Here is a 27162-nt window from a genome sequence, read left to right on the forward strand (position 1 = left end):
ATATGGGCTTTTTTTTTTTTTGGCTGCTTTTTAAGGCCACACCCGCAGCATATGGAGGTTCCCAGGCTGGGGTTGAGTCGGAACTACAGCTGCTGGCCTATACCACAGCTACAGCGGCTCGGGATCCGAGCCGTGTCTGTGACCTACACCACAGCTCATGGCAACGCCAGATCCTTAACCCACTGAGCAAGGCCAGGGATCGAACCTGCAACCTCACGGTTCCTAGTTGGATTCTGTTTCCACTGTGCCACAATGGGAACTCCTGCGGTCTTATTTTTGAAGTATCATTTCTAATTCCATTGATTCATATGTCTCTCCTATGCCAGTACCTCACTAACTTGATTATTGTACTTTTGCGGTAAGTTTGAAATCCGAAAAGTATGTCTTTCAACTCTTCATTTTCAAGCTTGAGTCCTTTGCAGTTCCATAGGAATTTTAGAATTGTTGGTTTCTGCAAAGAAATCAGGTGGGATTCTGATAGGACTTGCACTGAATCTGTAGATCAACTTGGAGTTGCCATCTTAAACTTAAGTTTTCTAATGCATGAACATGAGGAGTTTTTCCATTTAGAACTTTTTTTTTTGGCTGCTCCTGCAGAACGTAGTGACACTGCAGGATCCTTAAACCACTGTGCCACGGGGCACTCTCTTTTTTTTTTTGTACCTCTTTTAAAATTTCTTTCAAGGATGCATTGTAATTTTCAGTTAAAAACTGAAATTGAGGAGTTCCCATCGTGGCGCAGTGGTTAACTAATCCGACTAGGAACCATTAGGTTAAGGGTTCGATCCCTGCCCATGCTCAGTGGGTTAAGGATCCAGCGTTGCTGTGAGCTGTGGTGTAGGTTGCAGACGCAGCTCAGATCCCGCGTTGCTGTGGCTCTGGTGTAGGACAGTGGCTACAGCTCCAACTCGACCCCTAGCCTGGGAACCTCCATATGCCACGGGAGCAGCCCAAGAAATGGCAAAAAGACAAAAATAAATAAATAAATAAATAAAAATAAAAACTGAAACTGAAATTTCAGTTTCTTATACTTCTGTTAAATTTATTCTTGAGTATTTTGTCTTTTCAATGCTTTTGTAAACAATTTCTTTTTCTTTTTAGGGCTGCACCTGCAGCGTATGGAAGTTCCTGGGCAAGGGGTCACATTGGAGCTGCTGCTGCCAGCCTATGTCACAGCCATGGCAATGCCAGATATAAGCTACATCTGTGACTTACGCTGCAGCTCACGCCAACACTGGAGCCTTAATCCATTGAGTGAGGGCAAGGATCGAACCCACATCCTCGTGGACACTGTGTTGATTTCTTAACCCTCTGAGCCACAGCGGGCCCTCCTGAGAGTGACTTTTCTAAAACAATTTTTATTTCCTTTTCCTGGAGCTCTCCCTGACTCCATGTTGCCCTTAAAAGGAACACTTCACTTCACTTATTAGTTTATGAGGCCAGTGTGCCTCTCACCCTAGCCTAGGAGCCTTACAAGCGAAAATGCAACCCAACTGAATTACAATACTTTTCCCAGTTTTTGCTCTCTTTTGCTTCTGGACTTTTGTACACATTATTCCCTCTGCCTGGTACACCTGCTTCTCCATCCACCTCTTGCTTCACCAAAAAAATTGCTACTCCCACTTCAAGTCTCAGTTTACACACGGCTTCTACTGGGAAGTTTCTCCCGGCCCCACAGTACAGATGTTGTGTTCTTCCAGTGTGTTTCACATCACGGGGATCGTGTTCTTCTCAACTTTATAACTTTGCATTTATAACTGCCATTTTACCTGTCTGTCTTCCTTTCTAGGCTGTGTGCTCCTTGAGAGTGGGAACTAAGTCTTTTTCAACTTCTGGGACTCCTCTGCCTTGCCGAGTGCTTAAGGCATATGTGATGAAACCTTAATTGAATGAATGAGAGAAAGTCGAATGATCTGCTCTTCCTAAGTCCCATTCTTCAGTAAACCCGTCCTTAGGAGTTCTAATCAGTGGTCTGAGAATAAGCCCATGAGGCTAGGAGTTGCAGGATGTTGTTTGGGCCTAAGATAATTACCACTGAAGTTGTGATCAGAATCTGCTGTTTTAAATAATAAAAAAATTTTTTCCACAATAATCTTTGGGTGGATATTTAATTATAGGAATGTTTTTTTTAAATAGAAATTTCAGCTCTATAGTCTTTCAAAAACCATTGAGTTTTTTTTTTAATCCAAGTCTTCAGTATTGATAATTTTCTAGACTCCGCCACATTTTGATATAACAAAAACTTAAAAAGTAGCTCTTTTTTTTTCTTTCTTTTTATGGCCATACCTGAGGCATACGGAAGTTCCTGAGCCAGGGGTCGAATCAGAGTTGCAGCTGAGGCTTATGCCACAGCCACAGCCACAGCAACATAGGATCTGTGCTGCATCTGCAAACTTCAGCAAACAGCGCTGCAGCTTATGGCAATGCTGGATTCTTAACCCGCTGAGCAAGGCCAGGGATCGAATCTGCATCCTCACAGAAAGAACATCAGGTCCTTAACCCCCTGAGCCACAATGGGAACTCTGTAATTAGCTCTTTGAATGCTTGTTGTGTAGTTAGCACTGTCTTAAGAACTTTATATAAAATATCATTTCGTCCTTATAATTGCTCAATGAACTAAAGGTTATCATCCTCATTTCTCACATGAGAGACAGACTGGTTAAATAACTTGCCCAGATTCCCAGGAGCAGAGCCAGAATTTGAACCCATACTATTTTGACATTAAATCTATACTTTTACTTGATTTACTTCCTTCATTTTCCCTACTTATACTGTATAATTTTGTGGGAAAAAAAAAATGTATCTCACTTGAGGCTATGTTTACAGTTAGTAAGTAAAGCAAAATTTGTATTTCGTCAAAATTATCCCTGAAAAATTCATGAAATTATTCAGTATCATATAAAGATGCATTATGTCTGCATAATCTCAACTCAGCCAGGTTTTTTTTTTTTTTTTTGTGGTGGGGGGGCTTAGATCAAATCCTTGCTCCTTTGGTTGAACATCAGCTGAACTCTGGCTTGCTTATAGAGATAACATTGAAAAACAAAAACAAAACATTGAAAAACAACAACAAAAACCCCCTTCTTAAACACTGAGCACCAAGGGTGCATAATAACATCTATATAGAGTTAAATGCAAACATGACGCTACTGACATACTTTGCATACTCATATACCTCGATTTTCTGGGCTGGGGGACGTAGCAGATAGAGACTCTGGTGCCCCTTTTTGTATCTCTTATACTAAATGTTGCTGTGAATTGGGACAGTCTCCTCAGACTTTTAAAATTTGACAGGCTTACTTCAGATCTCTGTTAGGGAGTAGACACAATGTTTATCAGTAAAGCCAAGGAACACAGGACTTATAAAGATAACCAAATCTTTCATCATCACTGTCATAACCAGAATATGAGTCCCTACTTTCTGAGTACTTATTCCGTTTCTCATGTGCCAGGCACTGCGCAAAGTGCTTTACAAGCATTGTCTATTTTATTTTTTAATTTTTTAATTAAAGTATAGTTGATTTACAATATTGTGCTGATTTCTGCTGTACAGCAAAGTGACTTAATCACTTCCTCAATATATATACACATTCCTTTCCTTCTTTTTTTTTTTTTTTTTTTTTTTTTTTCAGGGTTGCACCTGTGACATATGGAAGTTCCAAGGCTAGAGGTCAAATCGAAGCTGCAGCTGCCTGCCTACACCACAACTACAGCAACTCGGGGTCCGAGTCGCATCTTTGACCTGCTCTACTGGATGGCCACACTGGATCCTTAACCCTCTGAGCGAGGCCAGGGATTGAACTCGCATCCTCATGGATACTAGTCAGGTTCGTTTCCACTGAGCCACAAAGGGAATTCTCTACATTCCCTTTTTTTTTTTTTTCTTTTGGCTTTTGTCTTTTTAGGGCCATGCCCGAGGCTAAGGGAGGTTCCCAGGCTAGGGGTCCAATCGGAGCTGTAGCCACCAGCCTACGCCACAGCCACAGCAATGCCAGATTCAAGCCGTGTCTTCCACTTACACCACAGCTCACAGCAACACCCGATCCTTAACCCACTGAGCGAGGCCAGGGATCGAACCTGCAACCTCATGGTTGCTTGTCAGACTTGTTTCCTCTGCGTCACGACAGGAACTCCGCATTCCTTTTCTTATATCATCTTCCATCATGGTATATATTTAATTTTATTAATCACTTTGATATAGTTTGCGTAAAACTGAGGCTCAAAGACGTTCAATAACTTGTCTATGATGTTATAGCCTAAATGATTCAATCTCAAATTTTCTGATTCCAAAGCCCATCCTCTTGTCCCTGTCAGGATTCCTGGCCCATAAACCTGACTCCCTCTTAGAAAGGTATAATAGGTTCCTCACTGTGCTTTTAAAAAAAATCAAGGCCACTAGATTTTAAAATACTATCAACACAAAACAATAATTTCCCCATTTGCTTCCAGTGGTGATTTTGCATCTCTGGGAATCTCCAGACAGACATTTCTCTAAGCCTCTTCTGGCTCAGCCACGAGTCCCTCTAGGTATTTTCTAACATCTTCTCCTCCATCCTCTGCTAGTTTCTCCCCTTCCATCCTCACTGTGCTTAATTTCACCAAACATCTCAACATGCCCAGAAAATACTTGCTTTTCCTTGCTTTGCTGACACAAACTTCACCTGGGAAAATCTGGCTGCACTGTAGGCCAATGGTCAGGAATTTGATGGGAAGTCCCCTGGAGGGTTTTAAACAGACAAATGACCAGACCTGATGTCTGCTTTTAAAAGATCTTCCTGTCTATGACGTAGGGGCAAACATGGAATTGGGGACATTAGTGAAAGAGCTGTAGCAGTGGTTCATGAGAAAGGTGATGATGGCAGTAAAGATAGAAACAGTCAGATCGGGAACATATTTTGAAAATAGAATTGGAATTTCAGATGTATATTGCGGTTGAGCCAAAAAAAACTTGCTGATAGCTTGGACTTGGGCTATGAAAGAAAGCACAGAATCAAGGAAGAAAAGCGATGAAAGTCCAAACAAGGCATCCTCTATCTGTGTTATGAGATGTTCAATACACAGCCATGGTTTTACATTTAGACACAACTGTGATTGTGGCTTAGAAGATCTTTGACTGAAATAGTTGTCTGTTTGTCATTACATGTCCATGTAGGGTGTCTTAGTTTTCTCTACGTACATGAACCTTCTAAGTGCAGGACACTGTTAGTAGGCTCTTTCACAATAGTTGCATCCTTTAGCTTTCTCCAAACCCTTGGAAGTAAGAATTAATATCCCCATTTCGCAAAGAAGGAAACTAAGCCTTAATTCATGATTTCACTGAGGTTACATATTTAGTAAGGGGCTGAGCTGAGATTTGAAGTTAAATTTTACTCTAAAGCCCATGCTCTTGTCACTGCAATAATTCAAAGGTACAGAATCAGAGTTCCCCAAACTTTCTCCTCATTGCTTGAAGCCTCTGTTGACTCTCATATGCCCTACTTTAGAGCCCAAGGCTGGCAAACAGGACAGCTTTGTTCTGTCTGCAGCCCATCTGCAGACTTGCCTTGTGATTTAGGGCAAGCTTCTTAATTTGATGGTGTCTCAGCATTCCCACATGCTAAGCAGGGCTTGTAATTAGTGATTAGTGATTAGTGATGCTTTGAAATCTGCAGATGAAAGGATCTGCAGCCTTAAGTGTAAATATTTTCTTTCCCATCGTGTTCTTTTCATTTCTTATAGCTTGTAGGACCCTTCGTAAAGAAAGAAAGAAAAAGGAAGGAAATGGGACAAGTGTGAAATTGTGTATTTGCCTGCTCACTAGAAGCCAGTGGAATTTTAGGAACACAAATGTAACAACCCTCCTGCTCTAGAGAACTCCATACATACTACTAATAAATGAATAAGTTTGTTTTTGTTTTTGTTTTTTGTCTTTTCTAGGGCCGCTCCTGTGGCATACGGAGGTTCCCAGGCTAGGGGTCTAATCCGAGCTGTAGCTGCCCGCCTATGCCACAGCCACAGCAATGCGGAATCTGAGCCGCATCTGCGACCTACACCACAGCTCACAGTAACACCAGATCCTTAACCCACTGAGCAAGGCCAGGGATCGAACCCTCAACCTCATGGTTCCTAGTCGGATTTGTTGACCACTGAGCCATGACAGGAACTCCTAAATGAATAAGTTTTATTTAAAAAGAAACCTTTAAGGTAGGCTTTGAAAGACCACTGGAGATCTTTAAAATTGATTTCTATTTTGTTTCTGGCTTTTTTTGGGGGGTGGGGGGGTCTTTTTAGGACTGCACCAGTGGCATATGGAAATTCACAGGCTAAGGGTTGAACCAGAACTGCAGCTGCCAGCCTATGCCATAGCCATAGCAATGCAGGATCCCAGCCACATCTGTGACCTATGCTGAAGTTTGTGGCAATGCCGGATCCTTAACTCACTGATCAAGGCTAGGAATCGAATCTGAACCCTCATGGGTTCTTAACCCATTGAGCCACAGTGGGAACTCCTTTCTGGCTTCTTAAATTCTAAATATTCTCCAGTAGGAAGCAAAAGGAGCTAACACCTAGTCTCTGCTGTGTGCCAGGTATCAAGCTAAATGCTTTCACATGAAACCTCATTTAATCATCATAATAGCACTACAAGGTAGGTGCTCTTATTACCTTCAGTTTAAAGGAGCGGAATGGAGTTCCCGTCGTGATGCAGTGGTTAACGAATCCGACTGGGAACCATGAGGTTGCGGGTTCGACCCCTGGCCTTGCTCAGTGGGTTAAGGATCTGGCATTGCTGTGAGCTATGGTGTAGGTTGCAGATGTGACTCAGATCCCGCATTGCTGTGGCTCTGGCATAAGCCGGCAGCTACAGCTCCTATTTGGCCCCTAGCCTGGGCACCTCCATATGCTGCGGGAGCAGCCCTAGAAAAGGGGAAAAAAAAGGAGGGGAATGGAGTTCCGTCGTGGTTCAGTGGTAACAAACCTGACTAGTATGCATAAGGATGCAGGTTCTATCCCTGGTCTCGCTCAGTGGGTTAAGGATCTGGCATTGCCGTGAGCTGCTGTGTAGGTCGCAGACATGGCTCAGATCCCACATTGCTGTGGCTTGGTACAGTCTGGCGGCTACAGCTCCAGTTCAACCCCTAGCCTGGGAACTTCCATTTGCTGTAGGTGCAGCCCTAAAAAGACCAAAAAACAACACCCCAACCCCCCAATAATAATAAGGGAGAGGAAACCATGGATTTGTATAGTTCTTTGACTTGTCCAAAGTCACAAAATTAGGAAGTTGCAGAGCCAAGACTGGACCAAGGTGGGCCTTCCCAGTTCTAAATTCAGTCTCTTCCCTGGACTCTCCCTTGCCCTGAAAAATTAGCAGTGCCTATAATTTTGAACTGTCCTATCACACCCTGGGTGTGTGGTATTTAAAAATCTCTCACTGCTTGTTCTTTTCAGTCCCTGGCACAGGGACAGTTATTTGTGCAGCACAATTGTTATTATTGTGCAGCCTCACATATTTTTTCTGCCCTGGGCAAACATGAACAATAATGGGCTATATTTATGAAACCAGCAGCTTGGAAGCATGAGCTCCAGATTACCATTACAATTGTAGTATAATTTTTTTTTTTTGGTGGCTTAGCACCATTTATATAGAAGGGCTTTCTCAAAGTCTCATGCCAATAAACTGGTTCTTTGTATATTCAGAGAACTCCTCATAGCTTTTTTTTTTCCCCATAGTTTCGATCAATCATCCTGCATTTCTAAAAGCTGACATCACAGACGTGCAGTGTTCAAGAAGAGCTGATAGCAGTCACCTCCCAAAGTTGAAAAATAAAGAAATAAAAGTAGCTGTGCAACTGTGCTGTCTCTTAAGGGTGGGTTGGGGAGGGAGAGTTAGAGCAGGACGGTGAAATAGAAAGATGGGCTGATGAAAACACTGTTCATAAGTTTTCTTCTCTAAGATCATCTTGGGTTTAGGGTTACTACAAATCTGGAGCCTCATCTTCAACTTTTCATGATCAAAAGCTTCATTTCATGAAGTTTCTTGGGAGTGATCAATGCCTTCAAGACACCAGCAACATGTCCTAGTGTAAGAAGCACATATGAGTCCGAACATCCATGTATAATTCCTAGCCTTGTCACTCTGAATTTGACAAATTCCTCTTCTATTACATAAAATTAATAATAACCCTAATAGTGAGGATTAAGTGAAATCATGCACATGAAAGCAGCGATTGTTGGTTATCAGTATCCAGATTTAAGTCATTATATACAATTTATTTACCTAGGAAAACAACTACTTTTCCAGGGATATGGTTATCAGCTATTCAAGGTACTCCTTTCTAATAGTTAATGTATCTGCAAAACTGACTTAGTAATTGGGGGGTTGTTTGATAGGCAGAGTTAAATGGGGATCTTGAAGAATAGTATCCTTACAGCTGCCATTTACTGAATACCCATTTCAGGCCAAGCTCTTTAAAAAGACATTTATGCTTGATTTCTAATCCTTACACCATCCTTACAAGGTAGGTATTATTATCTCCAATGTATACATGAGGAATATGAAGCTTAGAGACCCAGAGACATTAAGTTGCCCTAGAAAAAACAGGTAAATACTTTTTGTCTGCTCCATGAAGCTCATTCTTGTTACAATCAATTAGATTATAACATAGCTTCCATTAGCTACATTTTACTCTCCTAAAATAGATTTGGGATATGACCCAGTGTTTTGATAAGATCTGGGGCACACATTTGCAAACTGTCATCGGTGTGTCATCTAAAAGAAAAAAATTCAGAAGTTCCCATTGTGGCTCAGTGGTTTAAGAACCTGACTAGTATCTGTAAGGATGTGGGTTCAATCCCTGGCCTTGCCCAGTGGATTAAAGATCTGGCATTGCTGAGAGCTGTGGTGTAGGTTGCAGACACGACTCGGATCTGGTGTTGCTGTGACTCTGGCATCGTAGGCAGATACATGGCAGATACAGCTCCGATTCAGGCCCTAGCCCGAGAACTTCCATGTGCCACAGGGTTGGCCCTAAAAAAAAAAAAAAAAAAAAAAAAATTTCAGTCCCGGAAGCTCTAGGCCTTTTTGGGAGTTTGGCCCATCACTCCCATCAAGTTTTTAATTTAAACCAAAAGCAAATGAGCAAAGAAAGAAGCCAATACAAATTACTGGTGGTCTGGAAGGGAGCTGGGGGCAATTCCCATACAAGCAGTCTTCCCTTGCTTAGGGGTCTGATTATTATTATTATTATTATTATTATTAAATCTTTTAACCAAGGCTGAAAACTGCTCTGAGCTTACTTAAACAAATTATTTATAAAGTATTTGTTCTTCGGGTCTCTTATCTCTGAAATTGAGTTAAAATAAGGATCCAAATAATAACTACACATGAGTCTATGCAGTCAGTTCAGTTCAACAAACTTTTATCATATACCTATTCAACTCCAGGAGTTGTACTAGATACTGTATATAAAAACATTTATAAACCATGAAAAGCAATACTATACAAATATGTGTTGCTTTTGACTTAATATAAATCACACAATAATGATTCCTTACAGTTCCTCAAATTTTCCACATCAATTGGCTCATTTTTTAATACATGAGGAGTGGAGGCTCAAACAGAGTAAATGATTTGTCTAATACTATACATTGACTCAAATATTCTCCTCACTACTCCACACTGAGTTCTAGGAAACTCTATATACCAGGGACTCCCAAGTGTCCCTGTCACCAAGAGCAATATCTTGTATCTCGTATGGTTTGGAAGAGTCTCCTTGAACAGCAAGTGAATCTGTACTCCCAAAAGCCATTTATCCTATGACTTTAAGATTTCTTAACTAAACCCATGTATCTACATCTTTAGGTATTTCCATACATGTTATCTCATACAGCCTCACAATAATCCTAAGGTTGTAGGAATAGTAAATAGTAGAAACAGGATTAGAACCTGGACTTTCTGAGGTCCAAGCCCTATTTATTCCACTATGCTGTACTATTTTGGTTATTGGCTTATAACCGTGGGAGAATCACCTACCCTCTGGGACCTTTAGTTACCTCATCTATAAAATGAGTATGGTGATTATTACATTTCAGAATTGTCGTGAAGTCCAAAAGTGATGATGTAAATTAGAAAAGTAGAGTAGAAATATCAGTGGTGGTTAGAGCTGATAAATGTACCAGGAGAGTGGGGAATAATTTAAAATTGTATTTCTCCTTCTCCCTTAAGTTAAAAAGAATAACAGCAAAAAGAGATCAAAGAAGACTCTCTTGAAGACGTGGTTGCTCACGAGACCAGCATAGTAGTGGCTCTTTGTTGGATGGACCTTGTAAAAAGGGATCTGAGTAGAGTCAGGAATTTCTGAGGGCATTTCTGGGATGGTTTGCCTGTGGTGTTAAGGTCTAAAACCTTTTGTGGGGCTGCCTCCATCCTGGGCCTTGTTCAGTGGGTCCTCAGGGTGCATCAGATGGAGACCATTATGATAATAGGGGTGTGGGCCTGATAGAGTTGTGTTTCATTGTTGTGGGAAGCCATTACGATTGAGAAAGGAAGACCCATTCTTGGCAAAAACATTTACTGATGCCTTCTCTGTGCTAGGTCAAATTGTGAGAGGGATGAAGTTGGGAGTTGGCCTTCTGTCCTCATGGGTTTTACAGTCTAGTGGGGATATAGAAAACCCCCCTCAGGAGTTCCCATTGTGGCGAGGTGGAAACGAATCTGACTAGTAACCATGAGGATTTGGGTTCCATTCCTGGCCTTGCTAGCGGGTCGGGGATCTGGCATTGCCATGAGCTGTGGTGTGGGTCCAAGACAAGACCTTGGATTTGGCATTGCTGTGGCTGTAGCATAGGCCAGCAGCTGTAGTTCCACTTTGACCCCTGGCCTGGAAACTTCCATATGCCACCAGTGTGGCCCTAAAAAGCAAATTAAAAAAAAAAAAAAAAGAAGAAAAGCCTCTCAACTAACTCTTAAAAACAAGTCAGAGTGTTAGGATCATATCAGAGCAGCTAAGGTGGGGTGTGATTTCCTAGAAGGCTTCTTGAAGTAGATGGCAGGCACATACTCCAAGTCAAGTCTTTTTTTTTTTTTTTTTCCCGCTTTTGCTTTCTAGAGCTGCACTCAGGGCATATGGAAATTCCCAGACTAGGGGTCAAATTGGAGCCACAACTGCCAGCCTATGCCACAGCCACACCAGATGTGAGCCAAGAATGCGACTACCCACAACTTACAGCAATGCTGGATCCTTAACCCACTGAGCGAACCCAGGGATCAAACCTGAAACCTCATGGTTCCTAGTCGATCGTTTCCACTGAGCCACATTGGGAACTCCCAAGCCAAGTCTTTATAGATTAGGATTTCAAGTAGCTGGTTGGTTATTTCAAGTGAAGAAGGCAGCATAAGAAAGTGTAGTCTTGGAGTTCCTGTCGTGGCTCAGTGGTTAACGAATCCGACTAGGAACCATGAGGTTGAGGGTTCTATCCCTGGCCTTGCTCAGTGGGTTGAGGATCCGGCGTTGCCGTGAGCTGTGGTGTAGGTTGCAGACGCGTCTGGGATCCCATCTTCCTGTGGCTCTGGCGTAGGCCGTTGGCTATAGCTCCCACTGGACCTCTAGCCTGGGAAACTCCATATGCTGCGGGAGCAGCTCAAGAAATAGCAAAACAAACAAACAAAAAGAAAGTATAGGAGTTTCAGTCATGGCTCAGTGAAAAACGAATCTGACTAGTAACCATGAGGGTGCAAGTTTGACCCCTGACCTCGCTCAGCAGATTGAGCATCCAGTTTTGCCGTGAACTGCGGTGTGGTTCGCTGATGCGGCTCGGATCTGGCATTGCTGTAGCTGTGGCATAGGCCGGCAGCTGCAGCTCCGATTTGGCCCCTAGCCTGGGAACCTCCATATGCAGCAGGTGCAGCCCTAAAAAGAGACAAAGAAAGTGTAGTCTGTGTCATGTTTGACTTGGCAGGAATTAAGGCCTTATAATGAACACCTAACACATTCTATGTATCAGAAACAGTCCTTATCATTGAGGCTCCCAGTCGAGAGAGCAGACAGATGGAAACGGTCATCAGGGTGGTGACTTCATAACGTAGAGAAGAAGTGTTAAAAAGAGGAGTGTGTAGCTCCGACTTGCGGAGGTCGGGAGATGCTTTGCGAAGGACAGGACGTGATCCTTGAGTTGTGTCTGGAGAACGTAAGAGGAGTTTGTCAGGTGGACCCGGGGAGGATTTAGGAATGCGGCAGGCACCTGAGCAGCTCCCAGTGCTCATTTATGGAACAATCTGAGTGTGGGAGGCAGCAAGTGGGTCAGGAAAGCATTCTTTCCCCCTCCCAGGTAGACTCTAGCTCCCGGAGGGAATGACTTTAGAGTCTTCTTTGTTGGTATCACACTGTAATAGCAGGTGGTTAAATGAAAAGTTTTGGAGTCAGACGTGGATTCTACTTCACCAGCTATCGAACCAGCTTACGTGTGACACCTATTTGTGTTTCAGTTTCCTCACTTGTGCAATATATTTATGTCTCAGTCCCTTCATTTATACAATTAAAAAATAAAGCGTCTAACATAGATTCTGACATATATAAAGTGCTGTTATTTCTTATAAAGATCTCATTTAATCCTCACAAGCAATCTGGACTTTGGATATAATTTCCCCCTTTTTTCAGAAGCAGAAGCTTAGAGTTGGCAGGTGACTTGCTTAAAGTTCTCGGGACAATGGAGAGCGGCCTCTGCCTCTATCTTCACAGGCCGCCCACCTTCATTTCTTTACGGGCCGGGTTTTCTCCGGCGGCCCCAAGAGTAGGCTCCGGTCCGGTGGCAACAACTCCGGCGCCAGGATTTGGGGGCCGCCGCGGCCTGCGCCGGGCGGGCGGGGCCAGGCGGGGCGGGGCGGGCGAGAGGAGGGAAGTTGTCGAAGTTCGGGGAGACGCCCGCCTGCCCGGGCCTCGCCTCCGGCCGCTCCCTCCGCCTCCTCCTCCCCCGGAGACCCCGTCCGCTCGTCCTTCCTTCTCCTCCCGTGCATGATGGAAACACCATGGCTGCGGCGGCCCAGCTTTCCCTGACACAGGTAACGCGGCCCGCCCGTCCAGTGGGCTGGTCGGCCGGTGTCCCTGGCCCCCTCCCCCACTGCCCTGTGGTTCACCGACCCGGGCAGTTTCTCTCGGGCCCGGGCGGGCGGGCGGGGCGACCGAGACGGAGCGCGCGCGCGCGTGTCTGTGTGTGTGTGTGCGCGCGTGTGTGTGTGCGAGTGTGACGGGGGGAGGGCGCCATCCCGAGCCGGCAGCTTCGCGGCGGCTGCCCAGACCCCGCCCCGGCCAGTTTGCGCCCCGGCGCCGCCCCAGGCGGCGCCCACTCCCCTCGACCCCTCGGTGCCCCTCGCCCCGCTCGGTCGGTGCCCACCTCTCTCACTCCGGTCCGCCTTCACCCACCCAGGAAGTTTCCTCCTTCCAGGCCACACGCTCCCCAGGTGAGCTCCTGTTGAGCTCGCGCGGATCAGCCTCAGCCCCCCCGGCTCAGCCCCGGTCCCTCACGAGGCTCGCCTTCCCGAGCCGGACACCCAGGACCCCTCCGAGCCAGGCTTTCCTTTCTAAACCGGCCTTTTCCTGCTGGAGTCCGGCGATAGCCCTCTCTTCCCCAGTAGTTTCCTTAAGTCAGCTCTCTTCCAAATAAGTCTCATCCCACCGGAGCGCACGCACCCTTGCCCTGCTGGCCCCGTCCTGGGATTCAGCCTCTTCCCCTCCTGATCAGGTTTCGTGCGGCGTCAGATCCCCAGATTCAGTCTTTCCCTCAGTTGTGCTACCACTCCTACTCTGTGGGGTCAACATCGCTGTCCACGCGGATAACAGGGAGTCATCCTTTAACAGGTGTGATGGTTCCTCCAGTCTCGGTGCTGGGAACGACTTGCTCATCCTGGGGGAATCTTCACCAAAACCTGTTTTCAGGGTCTTTTCCTTGCCTTTCTGCTTCCTTCAGAGCCCAGTCCTCGTGCTTCCCGTAAAACTGCTCAACCTCACTCTCCCTGGGAGCCTCGTGCCTCCCTCTCTGTAAAGAAAGCTAGTTGTAATCTTTCCATGATGTACAGGATGATGAGGGGATGTGCACCTGTCAGTCCCTTTCCACTTTTTTGACCAAACCCACCCCAGCCTTACTTTTCAGCCTGCTTTCTCCCGAGTGAGCTGGTGGCTCTGCACCTCTGTGCTGGGGCCCATGCAAGCCTTCCTGCCTGCCCTGTAGTATTTCCCTGCCACCTTGTAGTCTCCTTGGCCTGGATTTGTCAGGGCTTCTAAGGCAAAACACGGGGATAGGTTATACATTTGGGCTGGAGAGTTTTCCGTGTTGGGAGCAAGAGACGTGGGGGCATTTTGCCAAGCATTCTAAGATAGACTGAGTGAAAAATATTCTCCCCAGGAACCAGGAATCACATTGTAAACACGTGCCTCAGGTAAAATAAAAATTAACTTCAGCTTGCAGGAATTATCAGCTTCATAAGTGAAGTGTGTTTATTTCCCACTCTGGTGTTGCTTATCCTATTTTGACAAGCACATAATGGGGAAGAATACTTGGAATGTGGGGATTTTGTCTTGGTGGCAAATCTCTTTGTAAGGGTATTCCTGAAATTTGAGAAATGGCAACATTGACTTTTGAGTGTTCACTTTTTTGGAGTGGGCGCTCACTTTTTAATAGTCTAGTTAGTGATACCCATTAAACAAGATCCTTTAGGCAGGCTGTTGCTGTCTGGCTCTGTTAGCCATTTCCAGCAGGAGTTTTCCTTTCCTGAAGATTTTGTTCTCCTGAGGACTTGTATAGATTTGCTTCCTAGTTTTGTGCTTACTTTATTCTCTTCCTGTAAGACTGTGTTTTTAGTTTCTATTTACTCTCATTCATCTCTGGATATTTTCTTCAGGCTCTGTCAGTTTTATAGACAGTTAAATAATTTAAGTATGTTCTTGCAGTTATATATTTAAATATTAACCTGTACACAGAGTAAATACTGAATCAGGAATATAATCCTTCAGTGTTTCACATATGAGAGAACAAACATTGATGGTTCATTTACATTGAAAATCTAAATAAATCAATTTAGAATATTTTGATTTTAAGACATTAAGAGAGAATAAGATATACTGTAAAGGCTCAGGAAAAAGAACCTTCCCAAATGTTAATATATTTGTTATAATGTGCCTCCTTGTTATTTAAAAACTTGGCTGATTTGTGTTTTTTGATTTTTTTATCTGCTTGAGGCAAATAATCTGAAATAACAATGCAACCTGGTTTCACATTCATTATTGATCTGTTTACTATCACACCAACCCCCACTCCACCCCCAGCACACACAGACATAGGTATGCTTCAGGGCAGGGACTTCTTTCACTTCATCTCTCTCCTTCACTGCCCATCTGGAAGAAAGTGATTAATAGCTGGAAAACCTAAAGGACTCTATGGCAGTTACAAAGATTAAACAGATGCTGGAGTTAGTTTCTGCCTCTAGTTATGAGATAATAATAGTTTTGGAATAAGTTCATTTATTCAGTATTTGTTAAGTTTTTAGTATGTGCTATGCACTCTGCTAGGATTGTCTATAATTTTCTGCCTTCATCAATTAAGCAAAACTGACAATTGGGGGAAAAACACATGAAAAATAATTTACTCTTTCCTTCCTCTTTCCCTTGCCTGCCAACCGGCCTTCCAACTCCTCCACCACCAGAATAAATTATCTAAATTATCATAGCCTAGCATCTAGACAGGATAGGATGCTAGAATAATGAAACATTAGTTTCAGTCCCAGCTCTGCCAAGAGCGAACTATGTCATTGAGTTGTCTCCAGGGCCAGTTTTCTTAGCTTTAAAAGTCATTGAACAAATATTTATTGAACATTCATTATGTGCTCGGAATTATTCTAGGTACTGAGGATATACTAATGAACAGAATAGACGACAGCTTGGAGCCTGAAGACAAACAAAACATGGAGCTTACATTTTAGTTGGAGAGTTTGAATTAGCTGATCTAAAGGCCTTTCCAACTAACATTCTTTTTTCTAGATCATATTCTATGATTTGGAGATCTGGTGGTGACTTTCCTAGGGCACTTTAGTGCTATATAGCGTCTGTGTTTTCTGATTTCAGTTTTCTTCACTAGGTGTTCTATTTTCTTCTTGTAAGTTAAAACTTGAGTGAGAAAGAGCTTGTGATTTTTTTACCTAGGGTGGTAGATTACAAAAAAGATACTTCCTCTTTTTAAACTTGGTTGATTGCCCATTTCTTCCTTAAGCCTGTATCTAATAATATTATTATGATTCTCTTTGGGTGTTATTATATGACAGGAATTGTACTTCACTTAACACTCCATTTTACAAATGAGGGAAGTAATTTGCATAAATTAGTAAGTGGTAGATCGAAGATGAAGGTCTGTAGGACTTTAAAAGCTGTCTGCTATACTTCTCTGTGTACTAGATGCTTGGCATGTCCATTGTTCCCTTGTAGTTTTTCTTCTTTTTTTTTTCATTATCTGCCCTGTTTTCCTAATTAGGTCCTAAATTTCTTGAGGATGGAAACGATGTCTTTTACTTCTGAATCTCTAGTTCCTTTCATGGTATCTCGACAGTATAGTTGTGAGTGGGCAAGTAGTGCTGTTTTTTTGTTGTTGTTTGTTTTTTAAAGGCCTAATCTGTGGCATATAGATGTTCTCAGACTGGAGGTCGAAATGAGTTGCAGCTGCTGGCCTACACCCCACCATGTCAATGCCAGATCCGAGCCTCATCCGTGACCTACCCTGCGGCTTACAGCAGTGGGGGATCCTTAACCCAGAGTGGGGCCAGGGATCAAACCTGTGTCCTCATGGATACTAGTCACGTTCCTTACTGCTGAGCCACAACGGGAACTCTGGCAAGTCGTGCTCTTGATGATGATAAAGATTTTATTTTATCGAAAGATGGCATACATAAAATGATATTTTAAATAATACTCCAGCAGTTCAGCTTTATGTTGGAGTTTTCTTATTTTAATTTATCAGGGATTTTTTTTTTTTTTTTTTTTTTTTTTTTTGTCTTTTTGCCTTTTCTTGAGCCACCCCAGCCACATATGGAGGTTCCCAGGCTAGGGGTCTAATCGGAGCTGTAGCCATTGACCAACGCCACAGCCACAGCAACAGGGGGTCCGAGCTGTGTCTGCGACCCACACCACAGCTCATGGCAACGCTGGATCCTTAACCCACTGAGCAAGGCCAGGGATCGAACGCCCAACTTCATGGTTCCTGGTCAGATTCGTTAACCACTGAGCCATGACGGGAACTCCAGGGATTCTTTTTTTAATAATAAAAAGCCTTTAGGTTCCTTCCTGTTGCAGCTCAGTAGGTCAGGAACCCACCAAAGTGTCCATGAGGGTGTGGGTTCAATCCCTGGCTTCATTCAGGGGCTGGGGATCCTGAGTTGTCACAAGCTGTGGTGTAGGTTGTAGATGTGGCTTGGATTTGGTGTTGCTGTGGCCCAGGCCTGCAGCTGCAGCTCCAGTTCAACCCCTAGCCTGGATACTTCCTTATGCCGCAGGTGTGGCTATTAAAAAAAAAAGAAAGAAAAAGGGAAAAAACCTTTTAGAATGTATATGATCAAAAACAATAAATACTATGAGAATATTTTTTCTCTTAATGCTAATTTTAAATTGCAAGAGTGATATAACTGCATCATAGAAAATTTGGAAATTGGAAAAAATCTCCCATAATTTTATAGTTTCTGGTGTTTATTTTCAGTTTCATTTTTAAAAAGTATACAGAATGTGTTGATAAGCATCTGGTTTAAATAATGATGGTAAATACAAGGCAGAGTATGAAAATTACAACATATTCTCAGAAGCAGAAAAGGAATTTTTTTTCAACATGACAGATTATTGGAGTTCCTACTATAGGACTGGCACATTAATGGTATTTTTCTTTTTTGCTTGCAATTGCAGTACAATGTACTCAGGAACTCTTAGTTTCTTTGAACGATATCTAACAGTTTTCAAAATGGCTTGGAATGTTCAGCATTTGGGAGGAGCCGTCATAGTTAAAATTAATTAGGAACAGTTGGTTTGTCCAATAGAGAGTCTCCCAGGAATAGCCTAAGAGTGAATTCTTTTGTTTTCTCTCTGTTAGCAGATAGAAAATAATAACAGACTAACATGTAGTCCAAGAAGATCGAGCATCTTTATTTAGTAACGAATCATAGTTCTTACCTCTCTCATTAATAGTCTGATTTAAGGGTTCAACAATCTAAGGTGTTTTTACTTGCTCTTCAAGAAATTTTAAATACACACATGCTTCTTTGTTTTGCGAATTTTGGTCTAAAGAAAATTGGAGTTCTGGAAACGAAAAGCAGGAAAATGGCTTAAAAGAGGGGAGGGAGGAAAGAGAGGCAGGGAGGGAAAAGACCCATTGATCAAGATCTGTTAATTTGGAGAATCGGTAGAAATAAATGAAAAATTAATCTAGGCAGAGTTCATTAGGCAAACCCATACACTGGAATTTCATTTTAAAATAGTTGAACTGTCATCAACAAGATAAAATATTATACCTTCATTAAAAATTGTGTTTAGGAGCTTTTAGTTATCTGAGGAATGTTGTAATTTGCATGCTGTGTTACCAGTAAGTGGAAACATTTTATTTGGACAGATGGTCTAATCCAGTTAAGCATGCATAGAAAAAAAGACTGGAAGAACCAAAAAACCCACAAGGTTTTATGATAGTATGGTTATAGTTTTTATTTATATTCTTTTCAACAGTGACTGTGTATTTCTTCTGTAACCAGCTGATTTAGCATTTCTGTATCACAACTACTCAGAAGATTCAGCTTTTTAAATTGAAATCAATAACTATTTATAATATTTTATATCAACTATACTTCAATTAGAAAATAAAGTAGCTGTATATATAAAGTAAGAATTTGTGTTCTAAGATGGCATCTACATTCACCTTTCATCTTAAACATTCCTAGCTTTGGCTTTAGAGAAATTGGTCAGAAGAATGATAATAATAATTATTGTTATAATTGGTTTGGAGAATTCAGTCAGAGGATTAATTTATAATTTCGTGTGCTGCTTTATAATTTACCAAAGGTTTATGTTCCTCGTTTGATCTTCATAATAACCCATGAGCTAGGCTATTATTATCATCATTTCAAATTGGAGAATACCGAGGCTCAGAATTTGTGACTTAAGTTTTATAGTCAGTAAATAAAAGAGCCAGCATAAATCCATGTTAAAAAAAAAATTCGCACATAACAGTGAAAGTCTCCATCCTGCTTTTGGCCCTCAATCCCCTTACCAGAGGCAGTCATTCTTACTGTTTCTTTTTTTCTTTTTTTTTTTTCTTGCCGTTTCTTGTGTGTATTTCCAGCAATAGTCTCTGATATATTATGCAAAAAATTATGTGTATATGAAACCTATATATGTTTGATATGCTGTGTATATTGTATGTATAGATATAGTTCTTTGGAGTAAGCTGCATGTTTTGTGGCTTTACTGTTTTTTTTAGCTTAATCTAGGAGATTGCTCTGTATATACACATATAGATGTCCCTCATTATTTCCAAAATTTTAGAATATTCCTTTATATGAATATACTATAATTTATTTAACTAGTCCTGGTGATGGACTTCTGTGTTGTTTCCAATTTTTGGTATTACCATCAGTGCTGCAGTGAATATTCCTTTACATGTCTTTGTGCACAGGTGTATGTGCATTCATTTTTGGTAATGATAATTTTGGGGCCAAAGGTCTTTTTTTTTTTTTTTTTTTTTTTTTTTGTGGTGCACCCATGGCATGTGGACGTTCCCAAGCCAGGGATTGAATTTGAGCCACAGTTGCAATGCGCGGCAATGCCAGATCCTTTAACCCATTGCACTGGGCCAGGGATCAATCCCGTGCCTCCACAGTGACCTAAGCTGCTATAGTCGGATTCTGAACCCACTGCGCCACAGCTATAACTCCCAAAGGATATTTTTAATTTAGATAGATACTGCTGATTTGCATTCAGAAAGGTTATACCAACAACAGTGTTTCTGCCTTTCCCTATCAACATAATATGAAAATTTTGATCTTTGTTAACCTGGAATATAATAATATTTGTTGAAATTTGACCTCTTTTGGCCTCGTGCACTATGCTTTTCTATCACATAAATGTGAGCTTTTTATGTATTTTGTACAAAAGGTTGAGATGAGGCATATTGAATCACAAGTGCAATTAAAAATAAAAATTTGGGAGTTCCTGTCGTGGCGCAGTGGTTGACGAATCCGACTAGGAACCACGAGGCTGTGGGTTCGGTCCCTGCCCTTGCTCTGTGGGTTAACGATCCGGCGTTGCCGTGAGCTGTGGTGTAGGTTGCAGACGCGGCTCGGATCCCGTGTTGCTGTGGCTCTGGCGTAGGCTGGTGGCTACAGCCCCAATTGGACCCCTAGCCTGGGAACCTCCATATGCCGCGGGAGCGGCCCAAAGAAATAGCAAAAAGACAAAAAAATAAAATAAAATAAAATAAAATAAAAATTTGGTACTATAAAGCTACTGTAATCAAAACAGTGTGGTACTGGCACTAAAACAGACACATAGATCAATGGAACAGAATAGAGAACCCAGAAATAAATCCATGCATTTATGGTCAGTTAATCTATGACAAAGGAGGCAAGACTATACAGTGGAGAAAAATCTGTCTCTTCAATAAGTGATGCAGGGAACTGGACAGCTGCATGTAAAAGAATGAAATTAGAACATTCTTTAATACCACATACAATACTAAACTCAAAATGGAATAAAGACCTAAATGTAAGAACTGAAACCATTAAACTCCTAAAGGAAAACATAGGCAGAAACACCCTTTGACATAAATTGTAGCAACATCTTTTTGCACCCACATTCTAGCGTAATGAAAATAAAAGCAAAATAAAAAAATGGGACAAATTTAAAAGCGTTTGCACAGCAGAGGAAACAATCAACAAAACAGAGATAACCTACTGAATGGGAGAAAATATTTATAAATAATATGACCAATAAGGGGTTAATGTTCAAAATATATAAACAGCTTATACAACTAAATATCATAAAAACAATCTGGAGTTCTCTTGTGGTGGATTAGGGGTCTGGCATTGTCACTGCAGTGGCTCAGGTCACTGCTGTGGCAGTTTGGATCCCTGTCCCAGGAGCTTCCACATGCCGCAGGTGCAGCCAAAACAAAGAACAAAACCCTAAAAAAAAACCCAATTAAAAAATGGGCAGAGGAACCGAATAGACATTTTTCCAAATAGCACATGCAGATGGCCAACAGGCACGTGAAAAGATGCTCAGTATCACTAATCATTAGGGAAATGCAGATCGTAACCACAGTGAAATATCACCTGACACCTATCAGAGTGGCTGTCTTCAAAAAGAACACAAAATAGTACATGTTGGTGAGGATGTGGAGAAAAGGAAACCTTTGTACACTGTTGGTAGAATGTAAATTGATGCAGTCACTATGGAAAACAGAATGGAGGTTTCTCAAAAAACTAAAAATGGAACTACCGTATGACCCAACAGTTCCACTCCTGAGTATACATCCAAAAAAACCCAAAACACTAATTTGAAAAGATACAGGCACTGCAATGTTTATAGCATTATTTACAGTTAAGATATAGAAGCAACCTAAGTGTCTATAAAGCAAAGCATGAATAAAGAGGTAGCATATATAGGAGTTCCCATCGTGGCTAAATGGTTAGCAAATCCGACTAGGAACTGTGAGGTTGCGGGTTCGATCCCTGGCCTTGCTCAGTGGGTTAAGGATCCAGCGTTGCCGTGAGCTGTGGTGTAGGTTGCAGACGCAGCTCGGATCCCGTGTGGCTGTGGCTGTGGCATAGGCATAGGCATAGGCCGGTAGCTACAGCTCCGATTAGACCCCTAGCCTGGGAACCTCCATATGCCGCGGGAGCGGCCCAAAGAAATAGCAAAAAAAAAAAAAAAAAGAAGTAGCATATATATATGTGTATGTATATATTCATTCAGTCACAGCTATAAAAAGAATGGAATGATGCCATTTGCACCAACAAATTATTGGGAGAGTGGAGTCTGTGTGTGAGTGTATGTCTGTGTGCATATGAGAGAAGAGGTCGACATTGGGATAATAATAACTGCTTATTGAGCACTTAAAATTTGTCAGCAAAAATCCTGTTTTCAGTCAACCTTAGAGCCTGATAACCAGATCATCCTTATTATTCTTGTTTTATAAAAAGAAAAAATTTAGGCACAGAGGTGAAGTAATTTGTTCAAGGTCAAACTACTGCTAAGTGGTAGAGCCAGGATTATAACCTAGGTAGTATAAACAGCTCATATAAGTTGAATGAGTCTGTATTTCTTTTTCTTTTTGTCTTTTTGCCTTTTTCTAGGGCCGCTCCCGTGGCATATGGAGATTCCCAGACTAGGGGTTGAATCGGAGCCGTAGCCACTGGCCTACACCAGAGCCACAGCAACGCAGGATCTGAGCTGTGTCTACAACCTACACCACAGCTCACGGCAACGCTGGATCCTTGACCCACTGAGCAAGGGCAGGAACCGAACCCACAAGCTTATGGTTCCTAGTTGGATTCGTTAACCACTACGCCACGATGGGAACTCTGAGTCTGTATTTCTAAGGGCAAAATCGCTCTGACAGAGCTAATTATGATGCCATTCCTCAACTATAACTGAGCACATGCTCTAGGCTGTAATATCTTAGCTGAAAATCAACTTTTCATTGCATAGACCACATTTCTAGATAGTGATTGTTGTACCAAGTTGTAGTGGAGGGCTTTTGTAGACATGATAGAAGGTAGTTTTACATTTTGAAAACTCTAGGAGTTTGTTACTTGTGAAAATAGCTTATCTAGGTTAGTGTACATCATGCCATTATTTACTCTTCTCTTGGACGTGGTAGTTTGAACTTGGAGTTCCTTCAGTATCTTATTACTAAAGGTGATACCATATATCAGAGAAGAATTTCCCTAAAAAATATATATCTACTCTTAAGTAAAATTTAGAACTGCTGAGTCTAAGGATTTCTCAGGCTCTGGATATGAACATTGTTGAGAACTAGAGTGAAATAACAGGAGATCTTGGGCTTTACCATCAGAACGTCTTCATTTAAATCTTTTATTTGATTGTATAACACGTCTCTTAGGCTCTTTTTTTTTTTTTTAAACCCTAAAATGGTGAATAAACTTAACCTGTAGAATTTGTTGTGAAAAAATCTGTGAAATAGTGGTTATAAATGTCCAGGATCAGTTTAAGTGGTCACGGCCATTAATAATAACAGCAGCAACAGTTAGTACCATCACTGGGCAAATACTTATGACTGATAGATTTTAGTTAGTTACAGGGCCATTTATTTTTATGAGATGTTTCATTTAACTAGACTTTTCATAAATCATGGTACCAGGGGTTATTGGTAACTTCATTCCGTCTTGTGTTGACTTGGTACAACACTGTTACGTCATTATGTGTCTGCTGAAACTATGAAACTTACATACATTAAAGGTGCTTCCATTGTTATTACTGGTTGATCCTCTTTTATTTTGGAACGCATTTACTAAAAATGTCTTGCATGTTGTGTCCCCACTGTATTAGGCCTGGGATGTACAAAGAGAATAAGACCTGGACTCATGCACTGAAGTACCATTTAGTCTTTTAGGGAGATAAACACTGACTCTGTGGGGTAATAAGTACTGTGATAGAGGATGATGGAAGTAAGACCCTTGGGGGCTGTGGAGTATTCTGATTCTGATGGAACTTTTTGTGGTAACTTAGTTTTTAATGTTTTCATTGTTTTGCAGTATCCAAGATTGATACTGTAGATGACATTTTAAATTGTACTTAAAAGGACAATATAAAACCATAGGAACATTTGATTCAAGTCAAATTGTATTTTGGTGCATAAAATCCACATTGGGGGATATAATATCCATTTTCTTATGATTTATTCTCCGCTTTTTTCTTTGTAATAAAGCAAGAATTTTTTTTCTTTGCTTTTTTTTTAGGGCTGCAACTGCAGCATATAAATGTTCCCAGGCTAGGGGTCGAATCATAGTTGCAGTTGCCAGCCTAACCACAGCCACAGCAGTGTGGGAACCAAGCCACATCTGTGAACTACACCATAGCTCATAGCAATGTTGGATCCGTAATCCACTGAGTGAGCCTAGGAATCAAACCCATGTCCTCATGGATAGTAGTCGGGTTTGTTACATACTGAGCCAGAATTGGAACTCCTAAAGCAAGACTTTTTAAAACTAGATTATAAGACATTAGGAAGGAGTTTCAAAGATAGGATCAAAGGATCTTTGACCTGCTCAAAAATAGGATGTTAAAATAATCAGAGTATCAAGTTTTTATATCGCAGGAAGGACGCTAAACTTAGTACAAGGCAAACCTGGATTTGAATTCTCCCTTTGGCATTTATAATCTCTCTTGGTGACCAGTGGCAAGTTATTTAAACTCTCTGACTTCCTTTTCCTTATGTATGATATATGTATTATTAGAACATAGGAAACATTCAGTAATATTATTGATACTTAAATGCACAATTCACATAAATAATATTAATTTTTTTTCACTTCCAAAATTTTCACTCCTTAAGAAAACTTGAAACATGGAGAACTATAGCAGGAAAAAGCATGGGTCAGTCACCATCCAGTCCATTCTTTTTTTTTTTTTTTTTGCTTTTTGCTTTTTTAGGGCTGCACCCACAGCATATTGAAGTTCCCAGGCCAAGGATTGAATAGGAGCTGCAGCTGCTGGTCTACACCACAGCCACAGTAACATAGGATCTGAGCCACATTTGCAACCTATACCACAGCTCACATTTGCAGTCTGCACTGCAGCTCACAGCAATGCCGAATCCTTAACCCAGTGAGTGAGGCCAGGGATCAAACCTGTATCCTCGTGGATGCCAGTTGGGTTTGTTACTGCTGAGCCACAACAGGAACTCCCACCCCATTCTTTAAATTTTAGTTTTCTTTTTTTTTTCTTTACATGTTTTTAACATGTAGGTTATAACTTCTCTCCTGAGTTCCCCTTCACCTTTCTCCCCCCACCCCCCGCCCTCCATGTCTGTTTCTCTCTTTCACACGAGTGTGTGCAAGTGCACACACACAAAGTATAACTTTGTTTTCTTTAACTTAACATTATAGGTGTTTTCTTCCTATTTTGGCCTTTGTAACATCTTTTTAATGTCTTTATTGATTGGATGTTTTGTAGTTAATCAAACCCTTATGACTACAGATAGTTTATGTATCAATTATAATTAATGCTGTTGCAGATGACATTTGACATGCCATTTGGTGAATCCTTTTTTGTAGTTGTAAATAGTATTTACTATAATTGAGTAATTTTTCTATGTATACCCTTGAGTTTTGAAATTAAATTTCATTTAGTTATATTTATAGATCTTGAGTGGCAAAGCAGACAGCAGCAGTAATTTACTCAGGAGCAGTAACCTCAAAAAACTATTGTGAAGGGATTAAATTTATTTAATTCGGCTGTAACGACCACTTACAGGTTATGAAGTTCACTTAGCCTAGGAAACTGGCATTAAAAGTTGTGAGCTTGAAGAAGTTTGGATGATTGCAGTTTGCATACATCTTTTTTTTGCAGGTTGTTTTCGTTCTTAGTCTGTACTCTACACTCTACATTCTGTACTCTACATTCTAGTCTTTGTTTTTGTTTGTTTGTTTGTTTGTTTGTTTTTTCCTGGCACACTTTTAGGCAGGCCCTTTTAAGATCTGGGGGATGGATTCTGAACCATCTGGCTCTTTAAAATGGTTCAGAAACTTAACTCTGTTGCCTGTGCTTTGAGCTAGACTTGCTTGAAATGTCCTGGTTTGTCTCTGTGCTTGGCAGGGTTTTTCTTTTATACCTTCACAGCTTTTCACAACGGATTTCTTCCTTATTTAAGTAGAGGAATTTTACTGGTACCAGTGTTTACAGGTTGAGGTAGACAAGAGTTACTTTCCTATAACCTCACTAAAAAGTTAATAATTTTTTAAACTAAATCTGCATTTAGAAATATGAACCATATCATACACTTTAAAAAAGTACTGGAAGTACTGCATTTATAATATGTGTAAAAATTATTAATAATGTCCTTTGATACACAAAACTTTACCTGTTAAGAGATTTTTCTATGAGTTTCTTGCCTTGTTATTTCTTTAAATTAAAAAAAAAATATGGAGTTTCTGTGGTGGCTCAGTGGTTAATGAACCCGACTAGTAACCACGAGGATATGGGTTCGATTCCTGGCCTCACTTAGTGGGTTAAGGATCCAACGTTGCCGTGAGCTGTGGTGTAGGTCACAGACATGGCTTGGATCCCGCGTTGCTGTGGCTGTGCCATAGGTCAGCAGCTACAGCTCCGATTGGACCCCTAACCTGGGAACCTCCATATGCTGTGGTGTAGCCCTAAAAAGACAAAAGACAAAAAATAAATAAATAAATACTTTTAAAACAGCCACATTGACATAAAAATCACATATTATACAATTTATCCATTTGAAATGTACAGTTCAGTGGTTTTTAGTCTATTCATGGTTGTGTGCAACTATGACCACGGTTAATTTTGGAGCATTTCTATCACCTAAAAGAGAAACCTTGTACCCCTTAGGTATCATCCCTTCTTCATGTTTTCTCCAGCCCTAAGAAGCCACTAATCTACTTCTGTCTTGGTAGATTTACCTATTCTGATCTTTGTATGAATAGAATCATACATGGACTCTGGTGACTGGCTTCTTTCACTTAACATAATGTTTTTGAGGTTTATCCAAGTTGTAACAAGTATCAGTACTTTATTATCTCTTTATGACTAATACTCCGTTTTATTGTTATATCACAATTATTGTTATACCATGTTTATTATTTATTGTTTATCCATTTGTCCACTGATGGACATTTGGGTTGTTTCCACCTTCGGCTATTATAAATGAACATTTCATTTCTGCTGGATACATATCAAGCCATATAGGAACTCTATGTTTAATTGTTTGAGGACCTGCCAGCCTATTTTCCAAAGCAGCTGCACCATTTTATATTCCCCACCAGCAGTGTATGAGAATGAGGATTTCTCCACGTCCTCTCAAATAATTGTTACTATCTGATTTTTCAATTCTGGCCATCCTAGTGGGTGTGAAGTAGCATCTCATCATGGCAGTGCTTTTCATGTGCTTATGAGCCATTTGTTTATC

The 27162-nt window shown here is 41.3% G+C and overlaps 2 protein-coding genes across 11 annotated transcripts in view; both read left to right on the forward strand.

Moving 5' to 3' along the window:
* Positions 1-27162, forward strand: part of RAB3B (RAB3B, member RAS oncogene family) — a 580278-nt gene that overhangs the window by 444989 nt on the left and 108127 nt on the right. The gene's annotated exons all lie outside the window — the stretch shown is intronic.
* EPS15 (epidermal growth factor receptor pathway substrate 15) overlaps positions 12871-27162 on the forward strand; it is a 136258-nt gene continuing 121966 nt past the window's right edge. For all 10 annotated transcript variants that reach the window (XR_014808272.1, XR_014808273.1, XM_013999405.3 and 7 more), the window contains exon 1: positions 12871-13033. Coding sequence is in view for 8 of the 10 variants with exons in the window: in XM_013999405.3 (XP_013854859.1) it covers positions 13001-13033 (33 nt within the window). In the remaining 2 variants the exon portion in view is untranslated. The remainder of the gene's footprint in view (positions 13034-27162) is intronic.

Source organism: Sus scrofa, chromosome 6, assembly GCF_054392235.1.
Source record: "Sus scrofa isolate SSC_HxYL_T2T_F1_AM1 chromosome 6, Sscrofa_HxYL_maternal_Yorkshire_Landrace_v2.0, whole genome shotgun sequence".
NCBI classification, from domain to species: domain Eukaryota; kingdom Metazoa; phylum Chordata; class Mammalia; order Artiodactyla; family Suidae; genus Sus; species Sus scrofa.